General features: G+C 46.9%; 1 protein-coding gene and 1 non-coding gene across 2 annotated transcripts in view; one reads left to right on the top strand and one right to left on the bottom strand.

The window, feature by feature from the left end:
• The first annotated feature begins 11,918 nt into the window (after nt 1–11,918).
• Nucleotides 11,919–21,184, top strand: part of KPNA7 (karyopherin subunit alpha 7) — a 29,078-nt gene continuing 19,812 nt past the window's right edge. The window contains exons 1-3 of the mRNA XM_010965548.3: nt 11,919–12,044; nt 16,351–16,439; nt 17,709–17,834. Coding sequence (XP_010963850.1) covers nt 16,374–16,439; nt 17,709–17,834 — 192 coding nt within the window. The 5' untranslated portion in view covers nt 11,919–12,044; nt 16,351–16,373. The remainder of the gene's footprint in view (nt 12,045–16,350; nt 16,440–17,708; nt 17,835–21,184) is intronic.
• Nucleotides 19,730–19,801, bottom strand: TRNAT-AGU (transfer RNA threonine (anticodon AGU)). The gene has a single exon. It is a non-coding gene; the product is annotated as a tRNA-Thr (tRNA).

The following is a 21,184-nucleotide window of genomic DNA, read 5'->3' as shown; positions in this document are numbered from 1 at the left end:
TCTCCATCCTCCAGGTCCCCGATTCACTATTTTTTTTAATTGAGAAAAAATTAACACAGCACAAAGGTAACCATTTTAAGTGAGTAACTCAATGGCATTTAAGATATTCACAGTGTTGTGCAACTACCATCTCCATTGAGTTTTAAAACATTTTCATCAGCTCAAAAGGAAACTTACTACCTATTAAACAGTTTCTCTTCTGGCCCCTGGCAATCACCAATCTGCTTTCTGCCTTTATGGCTTTGCCTATTCGAGGTATTTTACATGAGTAGAACCATACAACATACGATCTTTTGTGTCTGGCTTCTTTCACTTAGCGTAATGTTTTCAAAGTTCATCCACATGGCAGCATGTATCAGTACTTTGCTCCTTTTTCTGGTTGAACCATATTCATCATACGGATATACTGCGGTTTCTTTATCCATTCATCCGTCCATTGACGAACATTTGGGTTGCTCCCACCTTTTGACTACGGAGTAGTGCTGCTGTGAACACACACACACACACACATATATTTGCTTTTAATTCTTTTGGCTATTTACCCAGGAGTGGAATTGCCGGGTCATTTGGTAATTCTACGTTTAGTGTTTTGAGGAGTCACCAAACTGTTTCTGTAGCGGCTGAATCATTTCACGTTTCCACCAGCAATTCACAAGGGTTCCAATCTCCCCATATCTTCACTAACACTTGTTAGTTTCCTTTTTTTTTTTTTTTTTTTTTTGTTATGGGTATCCTACTGGATGAGAAGTGGTACCTGGTTATGGCTTTTATTTAGATTTCCCTGATGACCTATGATGTTGAGCACCTTTTCATGGACTTGTGGGTCATTTGCATATCCTTGGAAAAAATGTCAGCCTATTTTTAAATTAGGTTGTTTTTCTGTTGTTGAGCTGTAAGAGTTCTTTATATGTTTTAGATACTGGATCCTTGTCAAATGTATGATTTGCAAAAATTTTCTCCCGTTCTGTGAGCTTTTTCACTTTCTTCATAGTGTCCTTTGATGCAAAAAGTTAATTTTGATGAAGTGCAATTTATCTATTTTTTACTTCTGTCACCTGGGCTTTAGGTGTCATATTTAAGAAACCACTGCCAAAGTCGAGGTCATGAAGGTTTGCCCCTGGGTTTTCTTCTAAGAGTTGTATGGTTTTAGCTTTTATACTTAGGTTTGATGCCTCAGTTCATCTTAAAGAAGAAAGGAACCCACCTGAATGTGGAGTTGATTTCCTTTTTAGTCTCTCTGGGTTTGCCTGGGAAGAGTTATGTAAACGCAAAGAAACTTTTATGTAGTCCATATTAATATTTTCCAGGTGTTTGCTATTATCATCTGACCCCCTACAGTATGTTACTGTATTCTGAAAACTGGGATTCGGCAGTGAAGAATCAGATTGGTAAGTAATTATGACATTGAATGTCGGCAGCACCTGCTTTGCCTGAATACTTCACACCGAAGGATGAACCTCACTTCTCCCATGCGGGGCTTCTATTTCCCCAAAGGTAGAATGAGATTTTGGCGGACATGCCTCCAAGCATGGCTGTCATCAGTGCTGCAGAGGCGCTATTCCTGCCAACCTGCCGCTCTTCGAATTCTGATCGCCCGATGGGGTTGTATGCAATCTCTCCAGCAGCAGGAATTTAATGGGCAGATCTTTGTGCAGAAGTCTGGTTTGTAAAAGATAAAAGTGGAGCTTCTCTGGGTTGAGTCAGGGAGGAGGCCTCCCCACACCCTACCCTCCCTGGGGCCTTTGAGGACAGCGCCCAGACCAGGAGAGGGTACGTGGGGAGCTCTCCCTGGCAGCCAGCAGCCGGGGGGCCTGGAGCCCATCCTTGCAATGCAGTGCCTCACCCTCAGCCTGGGTCCTGGGCTGCTTCCAGCTGGTTCCCACGTGATCATCTTCTGGCTCATGAGCTGGGGCCAGTGAGAAGAACCAGACACTGCCCTGCGATGACTCTGGGAAGGGATGACCCCCAGCAGGAGTTTTTCAGCCCATCCCCCAGCGGGAAAGAGCACACTCCAGCAGGGTCCCTGCCTGGAGTTGAATGAAGAGACTATTGACTAAGGTGCAACAGCGTTGTGGGAAACCTGTGGTGCAGTGTGAGGCACCTCCAGCCCCAGGGAGGTGGCCAGAAAGCCACCGCACGCCGGACACGGCTGTAGGAAGAGCGTGGCCCTCAAGGGATGGCGCAGCTGCTGCACAACCAGACCCAGCAGGAGCGCGGGGATGTGGGGAGGCAGCCTCCTGGGACACAGGGCAGGGTGGTGAAGGGTGGCAAACGGACCTGGAGCAAATTAGGGCATCCAGCACCTCCCTCTTGGCCTCTCATGGTTTGAGCTTCTCACAGGGGAGTTTTTAATGGTCAACATTCCAGAAAGTTCCATTTCAGGAAGTGTGCTTGGTCTGGGGAAGGCCCTGGAAGTAACTATCCAGTGACTGCTACCACCCAAGAGTGGGTGGGTGCCTGCATTGCTCTCTGCCTTTAAAAATACACTAAGAATCGCACTGGACTGGGAATAACCTGGCTCATAAAAATATGTGCGGGATGTCCAGGGATGTCTTTCTAGACAAGCTGACTTGAATTCTATAGAGGGAAAAATTCCCTAGAGTCATGAGTTGGCATTGGTTCAACAACAAAACAAAGGATTCCCTTGTCCATGAGCTCATTTTGATCCTTCCAATAACCGGGGCAGGTGGGGAAGGCGGATGAGTCATGACCTACTCTTAGTAGGTGAGAAAACAGAAGCTCAGAGGGGTGAAGCAATTTTCCAGGAAGCACACAGCAAGTTAGTGCCTGAGTTGTGGCTTTGTTTTCCTTTCTAGCCCTTGTCACTACCCAGCAATGCACTATAGAGCGACTACATGATTCCTGGGCTCTTGCCTTCACAGAACATCAGCGAGGTGAGGGCAGGGGCTTGGTCTCCTTCCCGGGAGGCTGTAGAGTATGGTGGTCAAGAATGTGGACTCTGAAACCTGATTCTCTCCATGCCTCAATTTCCTTGTCTGTAAAATGGGGATATCAAATAGGTTTGTTATGAAAATCAAAAGAATTCATACAGGTGAAGTGCCTGGCATCTATTAGATGATCACTGAATGAGTGAAAGCCAGAGTCATGTGATGGGAACAAGGAATCTGAGCACAGTACTCTGGGTGGTAGTCGAGATGGGAGCTGTTCTTGGCATCTCCATCCAGAAACCCCTGGACGTAGCACACACACAGGGTGAAAGCATCCGCCTTAGGAAACAGGCCAGCTAGCCCTGTGTTGGTCTCTCCCCTCCCCTACCCCTCTTCCTTCCTCTCCCCAGTCCCTTGAGCTCTGGGCCAAGTTCTTTGCTAGACCCTAGCAAAGATGTGCAATTGACTAGACACTTTCTTGGCCTCTGAGGAGTTTGCATTGCTGCTTCTCGGCTGCCAGTGGGGAAACACTGTGCCGAGGGCTCTAGTGGGAGACAGACGGGGGAGGACAGAGGAGATTAAGGTGGAGGAGTGGCACCTTGATCGATCCTGGGCTCTCTGCCCGTCCTGCCAGCCTGAGGACCACCCCCCACCCCCACTCCCACCATGTCTTAGTGCCCTTGGATGGCCCGTCAGTGCCAGGACCTCAGATGAATCTAACTTCTCGGTCAAGGCAAGTCAAAGTAAATTGGACCTTCCAGATCCACAGTCAGGAAACCACAGCTACAGATTCCCTGCCATGTGCCGGGCCCTGGACAGGAACCAGCTCCTCCTGGGACAGACCCCCTTTTGAAACAAAGTATTAGCTCTGGAGGGTCCACAGGGGAGGCTTTCCCAGCCTACGAGCGCTCCTGCTGTTGGAGTTCAGCGGTCACTCCCTCCACATGTTCACTGCACGCCGCTAGGGCAAGCCCTGTCCTTCGTGTTCCTGCTTACGAGGCCAGTCTGTCCATCCAGGATGGCGGGGGTATGTGGGTGGGTGTGGTCTTCTTTCTTTGCTTCAAAGGAGAAGTATGACTTGTCCAAATGCATAAAAAGTGTTGGCTTCTATGTTGCTTCTTAGAACCCAGAGACCTCCCGAATGGAAAGAGTTCCATGGCTTTGAGTCTCAGACATAAACTTGGGCAGGTCACTTAACCTCTATGAGTTTCCGTATCTTCACTGTAAAATGGGAATAATAATAATCGGAGTCATATTGACTACTAACTCCATGGAATTCATGAAATGATCAAGTGGGTTTATGGACTCAAAAATGCTTTCTTAAAACTTATAACTAATCATCATCAACTAATGACATTGAGCATCATTTCACATGCTTATCTGCCACCCACATATCTTCTTTGGTGAAGTGTCTGTTCAGCTCTTTTGTCCATTTTTAATCATCAGGTAGTTTGTTTTCTTATTATTGAATTTTGAGAGCTCTTTATATATTCTAGATACAAGGCTATTGTTGGATACTTGCTAGGTAAATATTTTCTCCTGGTCCATGGCTTGTCTTTAAATTGTTTTTCAGTGGTAATAGGCTGCCTACATGTTAAGGGTTTCCCTGCGTGACTCAGAATGGAGACCCCAAGAAATTCCGTCTCCATCTACCTCTGCTGACCTCCTGGGGCAGCTTCCCTGGAGCACATTGGGCTCCTTTGAATAAGGTCAAGTGTTGGAACCATGAGTTCTGATAACTTGGCTTGGGCTGGCTGGGAGGGGTGGGGACAGAGTCGGAATATATTTATCATGCATGGTGTTCCTGATCACGCCAGTTTCTTTGGGTGTCAGTAGGGTCATGTCCTCGGCAGCCTGATCCCCGCCTCCCCCCTCCCCCCCCCACCCCATGGGAGCATCTCACTGCCGCCTCTATGATCATCCCAACTCCACGTTTCACAGAGCTTGGATCTGTAGGTTATTGTTAGGCTGTTGGGGCGGGGACAGGCTGGACCCTTGCCTCCAGGGTATCTGGGCTCCGGAAACCTCTGCTCAGAAGAGCAGCTGAGTCAAGCCTGAGGCTTCCAGATTCTACCTCCTACGTACCTGGAGCAGCCCCATACCGGGCACTGCCCACCCAGGCTCCCACCTCATCTCCTTGAGGGAACCTCTTCAGAAGCCCAAAGGCTGTCATTCTGCCCTCCTCCCTCCTCCTTTCCTCTCTCCCTCGCTCTCTCCCCTCCCTCCTTCCTTCAGGAAGCTCTGTGCTGACTTTCCTTAAAAGGGAGCAGAAGGGGAAATTCTGCAGGAGACTGCTATTGGGATGATGAAATGAATTGTGAGAATGAAAAGTTGAAAGCAATCTAAATGTTCATCCCTGGGGGATTCATAAATAAACAAATTAAATACAGTTAAATAAAGGCACAATGGTTATTTTTTAAACTGGCGATGTAAATTCATACTCATTGGCATGGGACAAGTTCCACAGCGTGCTGTTGGGTTATTGTTGGTGGTTTTTTTTTAAAGTGATATTGACTACTTTATTTTTCTTCTCCCTTAACGGAGGCACTGGGGGTTGAACCCAGGACCTCGTGCTCACCAAGCTCATGCTATGTAACACTGAGCTATACCCCTCACTCCCAACCTTTTTTTTAAGAAAGGTTCTAGAACAGCTTGAGCCCATTTTTGCAAAATGGCACCTGTGTGAACAGATGCTCCAAGGATCCTCAGCCAGGTGATGGGCCCCATTAGCTCTGAGCGGTGGGATTTCAGGTGATTGTTTTTGTTAAACTTTCATTAAACCTATCAGTGTTGCCGAAAGTTTTTTTTTTTTTTTTTTTCAACGAGAAGGACCATTTTTAGCATCCAAAACTATTTTTTTAGGGGAGAAAAGGTAACAAATGTCAGTCGGGTGTGTCTCCTGAGCTTCCCTCCGGTTTTTGGCCCTGGGGTGGTGGTTGGAGGGTCCTTACTGGCCGCCCCAGAGGCTGCATTCTCAGCTGTTGTTTGCTGCCTTGGATGAAGGGGGATCAGTGCCCTCCCGGGAGGGTTGCAGGAAGAGGGCTTGGCAGGGGTGAGAAAGTTCACAGTGTGCTCCTTGAAGGCCAAACATGGTCACAGAGCCTGGGCCCAGAAATAGCCCCTTGCCCCAGAGACCCTTGGAATTCTGCAGGGTCATCTCAGGGAGGGGAGGGCTTGATTAGTGCACTGCCGGAAACTTCCCTGCGGGCTCTGAAATGGAAGGTGGGGCCTCTAACACATTGCTCTGGAATTGGGGCAGAAACAAGCGGGACCTGGACAAGGAATTCTCCAAAGAATTCTGTAAGCCCAGCTTGAGAAGTCTCTGATTCCAAGCCAACTGGAGATTTCCTAATTAACTGTGAATTCTATGGAATCCCAGAGACATGATGGTCAAGGCTGCTGCACATAGATTTCTCCAGCTGTGTTTCTCTTTCATCCTGCATGTAGATCTATATCTCAATTTGATTTTATTTGGCCTTATAGAGCTGTTTTCATTTTATTATCTCAAAATATCTAAAGATCATTTTCACTTTTTATCCCTCACATCATTCCTCTTTGTCAAGAAGTATTTATTCTTATTTTTCCAAAGGAGAGAGTCTCTACTTTCTGTGACTCTCCCAAGGTCGAATAAAACCTGGTGTCTAAAAAGCTCAGGTGGCTTCAAACCTCAGCTCAGCTGGATAATCTCTCATCCATCCATCCATCCATCCGTCCATCCATCCATTCAACCATCATCCAACCACTTATCCATCATTGATCCATGCATCCATTCATTCATCCATCATCATCATTCATCATCCATCCATCCATCCATTCATCCATCTGTCATCATTAGCCATTCATCCATCCATCCGTCCATTCACTCATCTATCCATGCATTCAACATGTATTTATGGTGCTCCCTCTGAGGCCACAGACTGGGCGAGAATGAACCTTGGCTTTATTCTCCTGCACTCTGTGAGGACAGCATGTCCCCCACGGAGCCATCACAGAGAGTAGGAGCATCGTGCTGAACACACAGTGCTGTCTTTGAGTACCTACCTCACTCCCTTGTCTGGGATGATGATAATATACATCTCACCCACTTGTCACACAGGTGAGGTGATGATGGTAGACCAAAGGCCCTGAGGTGATTGTTAGAGCCTGGATGCTCGAGCAATGACAGCTGTGAGCTCCAAGATCCTCGGCAGCAGGGACCCTGTCGGGTTCACTCCTGCACCTCACAGAGGCCAGCATGGTATATGTGCCCAGTATCTGTTTCCAAAGGAGCCTTGCCCACGGCCCAGCTCCTGAAGTCACGTGTTGTCAGGAGAAAGCCACACACAAGCCTGGACTCTGGGCGCAGTTTGTGCTTCTGCTATTCAAAGGCCCCAGTAGGAGAACATTCACCCCCAGAAAAGCAAATGCTTAGGACAACCAGGTGGATGAGAAACTTGGGAACCATGGTGCTGTATCAGCCCACAAAACAGAACACACTTTTAGTAAATAACTTCTATGTGAGAGGACTCGGGCCTGATTTTCCTGGAGAGCCTCAGACCTGATAAATGATCAGTTTGGTTCCCTTTTTCTGTCTTCCCGCCCCACTATTTTTCTTTCCTTAATAATTCCTTTCCTCCTCATCTCCTGGTTCTGGGCCAAATAGCATCTTACAAGAATCCGAAATGAACTCCTTAAGGGGCAGCATCCTGGGAAGTTAAAGTCCCCTCAAGACCTGAGGACTTTCTGACCCATGTGTACACACACACAGACACCCACACAGACACACACACACACACACACACACACACACACACACAAACTTGTAGGCACAGAGGCCAAGACGTTGACAGCTGCATTTGTCAGGAGCTGTGGATTCCCAAAGATGGACCTCAAGGACAAAAGCTTCCCTGAGTCCCCTGAGGAACTGTGACATCAACTCTCCAATTCTGGGGTCTTTTAAAAACCCTTTTTACATTAATAATATAATGAATAGACATTTATAAATAACCAGTAATGGGCAGAGTTGGGGGAATGGGGGAGCAGTTGGCGAGGGTTGTGGGCAACAAGGGAGTGCACTGACCGTAGAGGAGGGGTAAATTTAGGAGTTGGAGATTTGCAAATGTTAACCACTATATATAAAAATAGATAAAAGACAAATTTCTTCGGTATGGTACAGGGAACTATTTTCAGTATCTTGTAATAACCTTTAATGAAAAAGAATACAAAAATGAATATATGTATGAATATGCATGACTGGGACATTGTGCTGTCCACCAGAAATTGACACATTGTAACTGACTGTACTTTAATAATAATAACAATAATAATAATGATAATGAAAATGGATAAGAAATCAGTCTGCTTTCACTACCACCCTGCCTGGCCTTTATAAACAATGTCAAATGTAAATACTCCGCCTACCCAGGGAGGACCTCTTGGGAGGCCACTGTAAATAACAGTGTTGATGCTACTACAAAAACATGAAAAACGTGTTCTTGTTTTAAAGAGAGAAATCAGAAGGAAGGAAATTCCAATACAGGCTGCAACATGATTGGACCTTGAGGACGTGATGCTGAGTGAAATAAGCCTGTCCCCAAAGGACAAATACTGTGTGATCCCATTTCTATGAGGTCCCTGGAGTAGCCACATTCACAGAGACAGAAAGTAGAGGAGTGGGAGTCAGGGACGAGGGGGTGGGGGAGTGAGTATTTAATGGAGACAGACCTTCAGTTTGGGGAGGTGTAGAGTTCTGGAGATGGATGGTAGTGATGGTTACACAACTTAATGCCACTCTGTATACTCAGAAATTGTTAAAATGGTCAATTTTATGTTACAATATTTTACTTCCATTAAAAAAAAAGAAAGAGAGAAAGAGGAGGGAGGAAGAAAGGAAGGAGCCAGGCATGATCCTGGCACAGACAGTAGAAAACTGAGGCAAAGATGGGGCCACACAGACCCACCCTTCCCATCCTGTCCTCGGGCAAGTCACATCAATGCCAGCATCCTGGGTGTCCCATTCTGTGTAATGGAACTGGGAGTTCCTGCTACATCAGAGGAGTCAGGGCAGGTTAAACGAATCAGGTAAACAAACCCATCAGGTAATTCAACCTCAAGAATTTCACATAAAAGTCTGTTGGAAAGGTATTGTGACAACCTGCCGCCAGACCAGTGGGCAAGTGGTCCCCAGCGGTCAGCCCCAAGCAGAAGTTGGGAGGAGTGGGGCGTAGAGGAGGGTGGGGTTGGTGGAGGAAGGGGATGGAATGGGGGAGACTGAAGTCAGATTTCCAGCCTGGATGAACTATGTGGTCCTTGCCCATGATTGGGGCTAAGGAGTGGGGCGGATGGAGTGACCTCCGTATGAGGACTCGGAGTCCATCTGAAGTGTTCTTCCTGCTATTTGCCCGAGTCCTCCAAGTAGCAGCTGTGGGCTCTGTGTAGTGAGCTGATTAGAGTTATTCAAAGGATGCTGGTTTGATGCTTGGCTTGGGAAGGGTGTTGAGTGCATCCGCGGTACATCCTGACTACATACTGAGTGATGGAGGAGGGACACCCGGAACACAGTAGCGGGGCAGGGGATGAGCCTGGCTTTGGGGCCAGCAGCCCACTTCTGCATTCAACAAATATAGTGGGCAATGACTCTCCCTGGTAGTGGGGATAAAGCAGGGAGTCAGACAATGCCCCTTCCCTGTTAGAGCTTATGTTCTATTCCAGGGTAGGGATGGAAAATCAACAAACAAGGAATGGATGCGTTGCATTTCAGACGTCAGCAAGTGCTACCTGGGAGAAAGATCAAATGAAGCGAGTCATGTGGGATGGCAAGGTTGGGGTGAGGTTTGATTTTAGTCAGGGTAACCAGAAATGGGCTCTAAAACCTGAGACCTGAAGGAAGCGAGGGAGGCACAGGGAACACCAGGTGCAAAGGCCCTGAGGCCAGCGTGGGTCTGGTGTGTTTGCGGGACAGTAAGGAGGCCGGGGTGGCTTGAGTGGGACAGTGGTGGGAGCGAGGTCAGAAGGAACAAGGCAGAGTACAAGGGGCCTCACAGGCAATTGTAGGGATTTTGGGGAGCACTGGAGCATTCGGGCAGCAAAGCGGTATAACCTAAGTGTTTAAAGGTTCTGCCCAGCTGTGTGTGTGTGGAAAAGCTGGAAGAGGCTTAGGCTGAGGCAAGAGGGTTGCCATTGGCCTGCATCCCAGGGGAGGTGGAGACAGCTGGGTTGTCTCAAATGCCTTGGGCAGAACAGGGGGCCTGGGGAGATCCCACTGGCCTCCTTGGATCCTGCCAGGGTCAGGGCTCCTGTAAGTCATCCTGAACCCCTCTCTTTTCTGACACCATCCCTTACCAGCCACCTCAGTTTGAAACCACAGCTCTAACTTATATCTCTGTCATTGTCACCCACCACTGCCTCCAGTAGGTCACTGGGTCCCATTCCAGCTCTGAACTGACTGGCCTTTGCTGCACCCCCATCCTGATGTTCTCTGGGCACCTGGATGTGAGGGTCCAACCCAGAACTCCACACTTCCCCCACTCAGAACCCTGGCTTCTCCACACCCCTCCCCTCTGGTAACCAGGGCATCCTGGGGTCAGACCCTCTCTCCCCACTCTCACTGCCGGACACCATACGCTCTTCTGCCCTCCAGCCCCAGCCCAGGAAGGATCCACCTCCTACCCATCCTCAAAGTCTAGCCTAAATATTCTAAAGTGACACCTTAGAGTGCTTGTTGCTTTTGGTGGGGGTGACCGTGGTATTTTGGTTTTAGTTTCTAAGTCTGTTAGAGATTTTTAAATCTGTTAGAGATCCATTCTGAGTATTTCTGGGTGAAATGATACACTGTCTGAGATTTCCTTTAAAACACACCAACAAAAATCAATAACTACATAATTTAAAAGGTGGAGTTGGGGGAAGAAAGATGGTGTGGGGAACTGTGGACCCTGGGTGTCCCTGAAGATTTGTGCAGACTCTTCTCTCTCCTTTTACAAATTCGGAACTTTTCATAATCAAAAAGTAAAAATAATGCAAATAGGAACATACCCTGCCAGGGCTTTCAGGGGTTGCCTGCTGCTCTCAGGACAAAGTCCAAAGACTTTCAGAAAGCAACAAGATCGGGGGCAGCCCGCTGACACTGTTTAGAATTCCTGGCTCAAAAAGCAAACAGATGTAGTTGGTTTTATCATTGACTTAAAATCTCCTACAGACAATGCAACCCTCTCCTGCCTGGACCGGAGTGGACGGCTCCCTCTGACCCTCCCCTGTACCTCAGGCTGTCTTTGCCCTGGTGGCTGAGACCATTGTCCTGGCAATCCTGAAAAGCCTCTGTTCCCAAAGGAACCATGGCCATTTTTCTTGCCTCTGTGCCTTTTCCTATGCTGTTCCCTCTGCCTGGAGTATTTTTATCACACTTTTTCACCAGCTAACTCCTGATTACTTGGCTCTAATATCACCTCTTCCAGGAAGTCCTCCCTGACCTCCCCTGCCCTGTGTTTTCCCAATTGCTGTCCTGTTCCCACTCTGCTGGGAAGGCCCATCTCTACTCCTGATGGGAGGGTGGGGACCAGGTCATCTTGTTCACTGTTGTGGGTCAGGGCCTGGCACACAGTGGGGACTCAATAAATACTTGTGGCATAAACACATGAAATTTTGTTCCTATTTCTGTTTCAGTCCAGAGCAGACCCATTCTCACCACCACCCAATCTTCTTGTCTGCCTTGGGAATAAACATTTGTTAATGGTTCAACAGCAGCTTTAAGCCTAATCCTCCAGTTTTAGTAAGAGGCCCCTCAATCTAGCCAGCTCCCAGAAGTCTTAAACACCCGGAATGCAAACCCTTCCCTGGAGGGTGATGCTGCCTCCGCCCTTGCCTCCTGATCGTCCATCTGAGGGTCTCCAAGGCAGCAGCTGCAGAGCCTGAAGGCCCGTAGCACCTCAGAGGCACCCAGCTGTACCTCGTTTGGATGTGAGCCTCACCTGAAGGCCAGGGCCTCCCCGTGGACCAGTTCAATCAGTCTCTGGGCCGGGTCCTAGGAGGTAGGGTAGTCAGAGTGCCCCACGTGATTCCAAGAACTGTTGACATTGGTCAGAAACCAGCCCCGCAGGGACGGCCCAAATGCCCCAAACACCTGCCGCCTGCTAACAGCATTTAAGGCCCACCAGCGGGCTGGAGGCGGCGGCTCCCTGCCAGGTGAGTGATGGCTGGGTGCTGGTTTATCTCCATGTGTGAGGGTGCCAGGCCGCCCCCTCCCTGAAGCTGCTTGGGGGGTCCCGGAGAGGCTGCTGTGGCCTTGTCCTCCCCAAAGCTGGCAGCCTGCCTGGAGGGGTGGCTCCCAGGAAGCCTCGGCTGGCCTCTCCCTGTTGGACTCAGCCTCAGTTTCCAGCAGTTGTGCTAAGTGGTGCTTGGCTTGTTTTCAGGATGGGGGAGGATGGGCGGTGGTAGTTGGGGGCCGTTCACTCTGCAGCGTCCTGATGGGGGCTGGCGGGGTGTGTGGGGCTGCATCGAGCCCCAGAGCGGGTCCTGGCTGTGTGTCTCCCTGCCTCAAATGAGGTGTCTGGACATATCTTGTCCATTTGGTAAAGCCGTCAGGGTGGCAGAGAATGCTGAGGACAGAGAGGCCTGGAACTGGCAACCCCCCACCCCGGGTGCCACACCCCAGCCCCATCGGTGCCCGCTGGCTGCCCCACACACCTTGGAACGGAGGTCAGCTCAGTCCTCCCCTGAGAACACGCCTCACTCCAAACCCAGTGGGTGGTTTTAGCATAAAACAAACCCCACTTTGTCTGAAGAAGCAGCTGTTAGTGATGTAGCTCTGAACACACCGACATCTAAAGATGTCCAGGAACTGGTGAAGTGTTGGAGAAGCGTGCCTGTAATCGGCTCCTCGCTGGGGTGTGTAGAGGGTCGTGTGGGTTTTTAAAGGTGAACTTGAAGGAGGGTTCTTGGGAGTTAATGCTCACTAGGCTTCTGAAGTATTTAATTTTCTTAAACCATGAGTATGTGTTTATTTAAAATCAGAAAAATTCTCTAGAGAAGCCAGCTCTTGGGTGATGAGACGTATCTTAATTTAAAACAGTTCTGGGTTCAAGAAAGATGCTCACCGTCGAAGCTGGACTAAATCTAGGAAAGTAGAGGAAAAAACAAGACTTTAATGAGTCAGTGCCATTAGCAAGACGTGGCCAGGGAGGGTTTCTTGGCTGGGTTTCTGGCACCTGGGACAGGGGTCTCATAGTGTGTGGGGAGCAGCAGAGCTGGCCTGAGATGGGGGTGTTTCGGCCCCTAAGTTGGTGATGTTAGCCTAAATAACTAGTTCGGTTTTCTCTGGATCTCAAACTTAGGGAGGTGCTGACTTTGATTTTGGTGCATAACTCAAAGCCTCCAACTTGGCGGTCTCGTACTACTGGTAAAAGGATGACAGGGTAGCCAGCCCTCCTGGATGCTACAAATAGCACTGTGAGGGAAGGAAGCACATTTTGAGCTGTGACTGGAGAAGCTTGTGAAAGACAGAAGGATTTGCTTTGCAGCTGGCTTTGCAGAATGTCCCCAAATGAAGTGGTGTGGCCAACTCTGTCACTTTCTAACTGCTTTCAGGGAGAAGGGAGGACTCAGATCTGAAGTCGAGGTTTCTCTACCTAGGCCATCTGATACTGGCCTTCCACTTGATACTGGATTTGCAGGAAGGTGGTGGCCATCTGAGCCCCTAGATCCATGTCCAAGTTTCCTTCTGGTTGTACCTTCTGGGATGTGGCAGAGGGATGTGTAGTTCCCATGGCAATGATCCTAGAACTAGGCACTGCCTTGAGTCTCCCCAGAAGCAAAAGCATTTCCTTGCTGTTTACCAAACTAGCCTCTTAGATTCATTCAGACAGTCTCATGATCAGAGCTGGTCAGGGCCACTGACGGTGAGTGGCAACATGCAGTCAAATGTTTCCATTGCCTAAACCTGCTTTCCTATTTTCCAACATCTCACCCCATGTGCTAAGTGCCACCCACGGTGGTGACTTGGAGTTTCCTAATCCAACCTTGTTACATGTTATCAGCTGCAAAGCTTAGTGATCCAAAGTATGACATAGGAGTCAGACAGACCTAGGCTGAAGTCCTCGCTCTGAGGCTTAACAGCTGCGGAAACTTGGGGAAATGAGTCGAGATGGTTTCTCCACTTGGAAAACTGGAGCGGTCTCTCCCTTACTGTTAACATTGCTTCACTGAATCCAAAGTGTCCAACATTCCTGGCATGTCATAAACATGTTTTGGCCATTGCTCGCTGAAATTGGACCATAAGACTAGCCTGCTCCTCACTTATAAATTGGCATATATCTTACCTCTTGGAGATGTAAGGTATAGCTTGTCATTTAAACCCAAATCTCGGATTCCACCTGGTCAATCTCTTGACCTTGGTGATGACAGCCACTGGAAAACTGTTTCCAAGGTGTTTCCAAGGGTGTCATGATGCTGTTTCCAAGGGTGTCATGATGAATAGCAGTGATGTACCTTTGGGTCATAAAAAGTAACTCTTTTCTTCCTTACGGGGCGGAATTTGAGAAGACTTAAAGGTCGATGAAAGGCTAGGATAGGGTTAGTCTCTGGCCTGAGATTCCGGTGCTGAGATTGTCCTGTAATATCCTTCTCTCCTCTCCTGATGTGCTGGCTTCTGATCTGTTGCTGGAGGTAAGTCTCCCTCTAGCCTGAATTTTTTACTGAATTAATCTAAAGCCCGAGATTGTCCTAATCCAACTTCGGTGAGGTGGTTCTCCTGTAAATACCCAGCAATCAAAGGACTGTGGCTGTCACCGGGACCCCTCTCCTCTCAGGGGTTGGGTGGTGGAGGTGGTCAACGTGACTTGGTTAAGAGAATGGTGGAGAGCTTCGTGAGGGTTCTCTTGACCCATTGTGTCACTCTCTGCCTCTCCAGATGGGGCTGTGCTGGTGGGAGGGGGTGATGGGTCAATTCAAGGAAGTAATTTGCAGGTCCCCTCCCCCCCATTATTGCCTAACCTTCTAAAGAGACTGAAGCTTTAAAAAAGGTGGCATCACCACAGTGAATCGTCTGCTCTGATGCTCAGCTGATCTGCTCTCCCATCTCGCTGGGGCTGGTGGTGCTTTGGTTTAAGGATGCGTCCCTGGCCTGGTAGCTGCAGTTACTGGTGGTGCCTCTGTTCTGTCTCAAATTCCTCCTTTCTCGTAGTCTCTGGCTGGCTCTTCAGTCTCTTGGGTCCTAATTTGAGTGTCACCAAGACTCAATTCTTGTTCTGTTCTCACGTATATTCCTTCTCTCTTCTTGGCTGTCTCCTCACTTATGGAATTCTCCAAGTTGTCTGCATCATCCCATCCAAACTGATGTGTCTAAATAAGTCTTTCCTACCAAAATTATCTCCAGCTGTTATACACTCAAGAAGAGCCTATTGGTCTTCTTTCTCCAGTTTGCTCTTTTCTGTAATATAGTCCAGCCCATCCTGTATACTTAGAAACAGACATTCATTGTACACCTGTAAGAAAGGTCATTCCCTGCTGCCCTGTAGAAAGTCCAGACTTGGCCTGATTTGAATAACCTCCTCTAACTGAGGACCAGCTCTCTGTGAGCTTATCACCCATGACCCTCATGCAACAAATATTTGAGTACCTACTTACTAGATGCTGTACATGGTGAAGGGGCTGAGGAATCGTACCTAAGGCACACGTGGTCCCGCTGTCATTGGGAGTGGGGGGAGGAAGTTGCACAAACAAGAAAATATTGGATGGTGGTAAAAGCTGTGGAGAAGATAAAGCAGACTGACTGGGAAGATCCTTAGGAAAGAGTTATTAGAGAAAGTGGGCTGAGACCAGCTCACGTAGGGTGGGGGCCATAGTGAATTTGAGTTTTCTTCTAAAATCAATGGGCAGACAGTAGAGGGTTTTAAAGTGGGAGGAATGATGTGGACCAAGTTTTTTTTTAAAAAGATCACATGGCTTCTGTGTAGAGAACAAATGGGAATAAGGTGATGGAAGCAGCAGGGAGAAGATTTGGGAGGCAGTTGACAGATGGGGGTGAAAGATGATGGTGGCCTGATCTGGGGTGGAGGAGGTCTACCGAAGAATTAGAGTGGGTCATGGCTTGAGAAAGTCCTGAACAAATGTGCTGGTGGGGTGGGTGTGGGAGGAGAAGCCATCTTCCTGTCATAGCCTGATTGGGCTCCTCGCCATCCGTACCTATGTTCTGTGTAGAACTCCTTGGTCACAGCTACGCGGAAGGGTTCTATGCATCCCTTCCAGCCTCCCTAGCCATCAAAAACCCAGTTGAAGCCAAACTGCCTCTAAAAGGCTTCCCTTACTCTGCAGCCTGGGGCTCGTCCCCTCTGAGCTCCCACAAGCTGGTGTGGTGATGCCTATGGAAGCCGGCTTCCTGAGTCTGGTCTCCGTTCCACTGTAGGCCCTTTAAGGGCTTGGAGCCAGGATGACTTTAACATACTAACCACACACAGGGCTCTGAAAAATCTCTTTGGAACTGCCCTGCCTCCAGGTGGTTTCCTGCTTCCAGTCAATATGCCGACTTTAGAAGCGCCAGAAGAGAGGCTGAGAAAATTCAAGTATCGCGGCAAAGATGCGTCTGTGAGTATGAAGCCGCTTCTTCACGCTGTCAAGGACTAGTGCAGTAGAAAGCACATGGTCGAAATGCATTTAAAAAAAGAGGGGGGAAAGTGGGGGGGGGGTGACAAAGCAAGTCTAGCAGGATGTTCATTGCGGGTAAGTGCACAGATATTCACTGAACAATTCTTGCAAATTTTCTGTATGCTTTGAAGATCTCATAATAATATATTGACGGTGGGGAGGGTTGAAACTCATGGACCTAGACAGTCAGACAACTGTAGACTCAAATCGAGGTCTCCATGTGATCTGAAAACTATTTAACTCAGGTCTTCAGTTTCTTCATCCATAAAACAGGGCTGATACCTACCTCTTAGGGACTGGATAATAGCAGTGCCTCACATATAGAGGCGTACCTGAAGCTCCAAGTGTCGAAGAGGCTTACCAAAGAGCTAAGATATCGACAGTACGGGTAACAACAAGCATGCCTTGCAGAGAAATAGGACTCAGAATGGAAAATTCCAGGCTTCTCTTGCTGCTGGAATGAGCACCAGGGCCTGGACCAGGGAGCCTATGCTATGCGTGAATTCTCTCCTTCTTTGGTCTCCATGTTTTCTGGCTCTAGGTCTGTGTCCTACATCTATGTATCTTGAAAAGTTTTTGACCCCAAACTCGTCTATCCATAAAGATCAGATCATTTCCCCAGGATTCTCAATATGATAAAGTCTGAATTTTGCCTGACATAAGAAGAAAAGGGTGGTTGGTTTGTTTTTAGAATTTCAATCTTCCTTAGTCTGGTGTCCAAGTAAAAGTCTTGGGACTGGATGGAAGCTTGAATGACCTATAGGCTGATGCCCAATAGTGAAAACAGTCAAGAACACCTGGGGCACGGGGGCTTCCTTCCTAGTTGCCAGCCCCACCTGCGTGCCCAGAGCAGGAGGGCACAGGCCTCGTCTTCCGGAACTAACCACCCATGAAGATGTGCTCAGATTCAGAGCAATGGGATGCTTGGCTCAGGCGTCTCTACAGCTGAGAATCCTGACCTGCCAAGGGTGTACATGCTCTTCCTTCACTTTGAGAGGAAGAGGGACTGTTTTTCTAGAGGTGGTGTTGGAGGAGGAGGAAGCAGAGGAGGTGAACCAAACTATTTACTAGCTGTGTGATCTGAAGTCTTCCGGCCTGTGGCACCTGCAAAAGCGAAATCAGGTGCTTTGAAGTGTGTTCCAAAGGCTAAACGTGCGACAACCTGACTTCCCAGCCCTAAGGGCTCCCATTCTTTGTTTTCCTCATTAGGTGAGGCGGCAGCAGAGGATAGCAGTCAGCCTGGAGCTCCGAAAAGCCAAGAAGGATGAGCAGGCCTTGAAAAGGAGGAACATCACGAGTGTCTCCCCTGACCCTTCTGAACATCAGAACAAAGGGGTACGTCGGGGACGTGGCGTGTAGAGCAGTCATGTATAAAACACATCCTTTGTAAGTTTCTCTGCCTTGAAAATGTTTGATTCAGAACCTGCAAGCTCTAATGGAGGCTCTTGAAGGAAAGCTGTAGAGAGAGCGTGATTAGAGCTAACCTGGTGACGTCAGAAAGCAGTGTTGTTACCTTGTGGCTGTGAGTATGGGGTCTGTATTCTAATGGGCTGGAGAAGGTGCTGCTTCTAATTGAAAATTCTCTTGCTGCTATTCAACCAGCAACAGGAAATGGAGGGGTCATGAAGTTTCTCTCTCAGTAGAGGCATCTAGTCACTCAACACGTCAAGTGTTGCCTAGGACTTGAATGCTGTCACGTCTTCCACTCTCCATCCACCCCACCCTCACTCAAGGCAAATCCTGGGTTGGCTTCCAGGCCAGTACTGTTTTGGTGGATCCTTTCCAAAATTCCCTGACCAGGAGGTGTTCCTTCTTAGAACTCCAATAGCGTTGTATCTACATGCCTTTTATGATCTGTTATGTCTGTGTCCCACCTGAACTATCCATGAGCATTAGGACTAGAAGTAGGGCTCTTGAAGGGCAGATTCTGGTTCAGTTTGGGCAAGCAGACTTGATGATGCATTACTGAGCCTCAAATAGAATGGCTAGGGTCATCCTCTGGATTGCCGTTGAACTCTGACCCCCTCTCTCTACTTAGTTTTGATTGTCTATAGGAGTCCTGAGGATTTCACCACCCAAGGAAGATGAAAATCTGAAACAAAACTAGGAGAAGAGTTTACTTTTTCATTCTTGTTAGCATGTTCCTTTTTAAACATTCAAGTACCCCAGAATTCACCCTTTTATCAGTGGTTTCTTATGTGTTCACAAAGTTGCGTGACCATCACCACTAGCTAATTTCAGAATATATTCATAACCTCAGTAGAAATCCCCTACCCACTCCTCCTTCCCCCTTAGCCTCTGGTGACCACAAATCTCCTTTGTCTCTGTGGATTTACTTATTCTGGGTATTTTGTGTAAATGGAATCATAATACGTAGCTTTTTGTGTCTGGCTTCTTTCACTTAACATAACGTTTTCAAGGTTCACCCATGTTGTAGCATGTGTCAGTACTTCATTCGTTTTGTAGGTGAATAATATTTCATTGTATAGATAGACCACACTTTGTTTATCCATTCACTGTTTCCACTTCTTAGCTATCATGAATAATGCTGCTATGAACATTTGTCTGGACATATTTTCAATTGTCAGGAGTATACCTTGGAGTAGAATTGCTGGGTCATAAGATAATTCTGGGCTTAACTCTTTTGAGGAACTGCTTGTGGTGAGCTGAATAATGGCCCCCCTAAATATCTCCGTGTCCTCACCCCGGAACCTGTGAATGTTACCTTATATGACAGAAGGGACTTTGTAAATGTGGTTAGATGAAGGGTCTGGAGGTGGGGGGATTATCCTGGACTCTCTGGATGGGCCCAATGTAATCACATTGGTCCTTAGAAGATGGATGAAGGACAAGGCAGAGCAGAAGAAGAGATGAACGTGCTGTGCTTTGAAGGAGGAGGGAAGGGGGAGGGAGGTGTCACAGACCAAGGAACACAGGCAGCCCCACCAGGAGCTGAAAAAGGCAAGAAAAAAGGACTTTCCCTTCAGAGCCTCCAGAAAGAAACAGCTCTGCCTACATTTTGACTTGAGTCCAGTGAAACTGATCATGAACTTTTGACTTCTAGAACCGTAAGACTATAAGTCTGTTTTAAGCCACTAAATTTGTGGTAATTTTTACAGTAGCGATAGGAAACAAATAGCTACCAAACTTATCTCTCAAGCAGCTGTACTGTTGTACATGCTAACATTCTTACCAACACTTCTTTTTTTTTTTAATTTTTATTTTTTTAATGGAGGTACTGGGGATTGAACCCAGGACTTTGTGCATACTAAGCACACACTCTACCACTGAGCTATACCCCCAACATTTCCCTTTTTTAATTTAAAAAATTTTTTAATTATTTTATTTGCCAATACTTCTTATCGTCCATTTCTGGACTAGAGCCATCTAGAGGATGTGAAGGGTTGTATTGTTGTAAATGACATGTTTTCCTAAAGCTAAATGATGAAGAGCATTTTTTAATGTGCTTAGTGGCTGCTGTATATCTCCCCTGTGGAGAAATGTCTATTCAACTCCTTTGCCCACTTCTAAAATCAAGTAATTTCTCTTTTTACTGAGTTGTGAGAGTTCTTTATATATTCTGCATACTAGACCCTTACCAGATACATGATTTGCAAATATTTTCTCCCGTTCTATGGGTTGTCTTTTTACTTTCATGATAGAATCTTTGAAATGCAAATGTTTAAATGTTTAAATTTTGAAACAGTCCAGTTTATCTACTTTTTTCTTTGGTTTCCTTGTGCTTTAGGTGTCATCTGAAAAATCCATTGCCTAATCCAAGGTCAAAAAGATTTATGCCTATGTTTTCTTCTGAGAATTTTACAGTTTTAGCTCTTATGTTTAGGTTTTTGGATCCATTTTGAGTTAATTTTTGTACATGGTGTAAGGGGCCAACTTCACTGTTTTGCACGTGGATATCCAGTTGTCCCATTGCTGTAAACACTATTCTTTCCCCAGTGAATGGTCTTAACATCCTTGTCAAACTTCAGCTGACCGTAAATGTGAGCGTTTATTTGTGGACTCTGAATGGGCTAGCATTGATATATGTCTATCCTTACGCCAGCAGAACAGATTCGATTACTATAGGTTTTGAAATTGGGGAGTGTGGGTTCTCCAATTTTGTCCCCCCCCCCCGAAGATTATTTTGGCTCTTTGGGATTCCCTGCCTTTCCATATGGATTTTAAAATTGGCTTGTCAATTTTTTCAGTAAATGGAGCTCAGATTTTGATGGCGGGTGCTTTGACTCTAGGCCAGCTTTGTGGAGTATTGTCATCTTACAATGTTAAGTCTTTGAATTTATGAACAGAGAATTTTTTCAATTTGTTTAGGTCTTCTGTAATTTTTTAAAATAGTTTTCAGCATATAAGTATTGTGCTTCTTCTGTTAAAGTCATTCCTAAGTATTTTATTCTTTTTTATGCTATTGAATAAAAATACAAATTTTTATAAAATAAAAATTATTTTCTTAATTAAAATAAAATTTTCTTAATTTCAATTTTAGATTGTTCATTGGTAGTATATAGAAATACAATGGACTTTTGTACATTACTCCTGCTGAACCTCATTTATTACCTCCAAATTGTGTTTGTGTGTGTAGATTGGATATAGATTTTCTCTGTCCAAGATTATGTTAACTGTACATGGGGATAGTTTTACTTTTTTTTTTCAATCTGGATGCCTTTTTA

This window comes from Camelus bactrianus, chromosome 18, assembly GCF_048773025.1.
Source record: "Camelus bactrianus isolate YW-2024 breed Bactrian camel chromosome 18, ASM4877302v1, whole genome shotgun sequence".
NCBI classification, from domain to species: domain Eukaryota; kingdom Metazoa; phylum Chordata; class Mammalia; order Artiodactyla; family Camelidae; genus Camelus; species Camelus bactrianus.
This window is presented reverse-complemented; position numbering and strand designations above follow the sequence as displayed.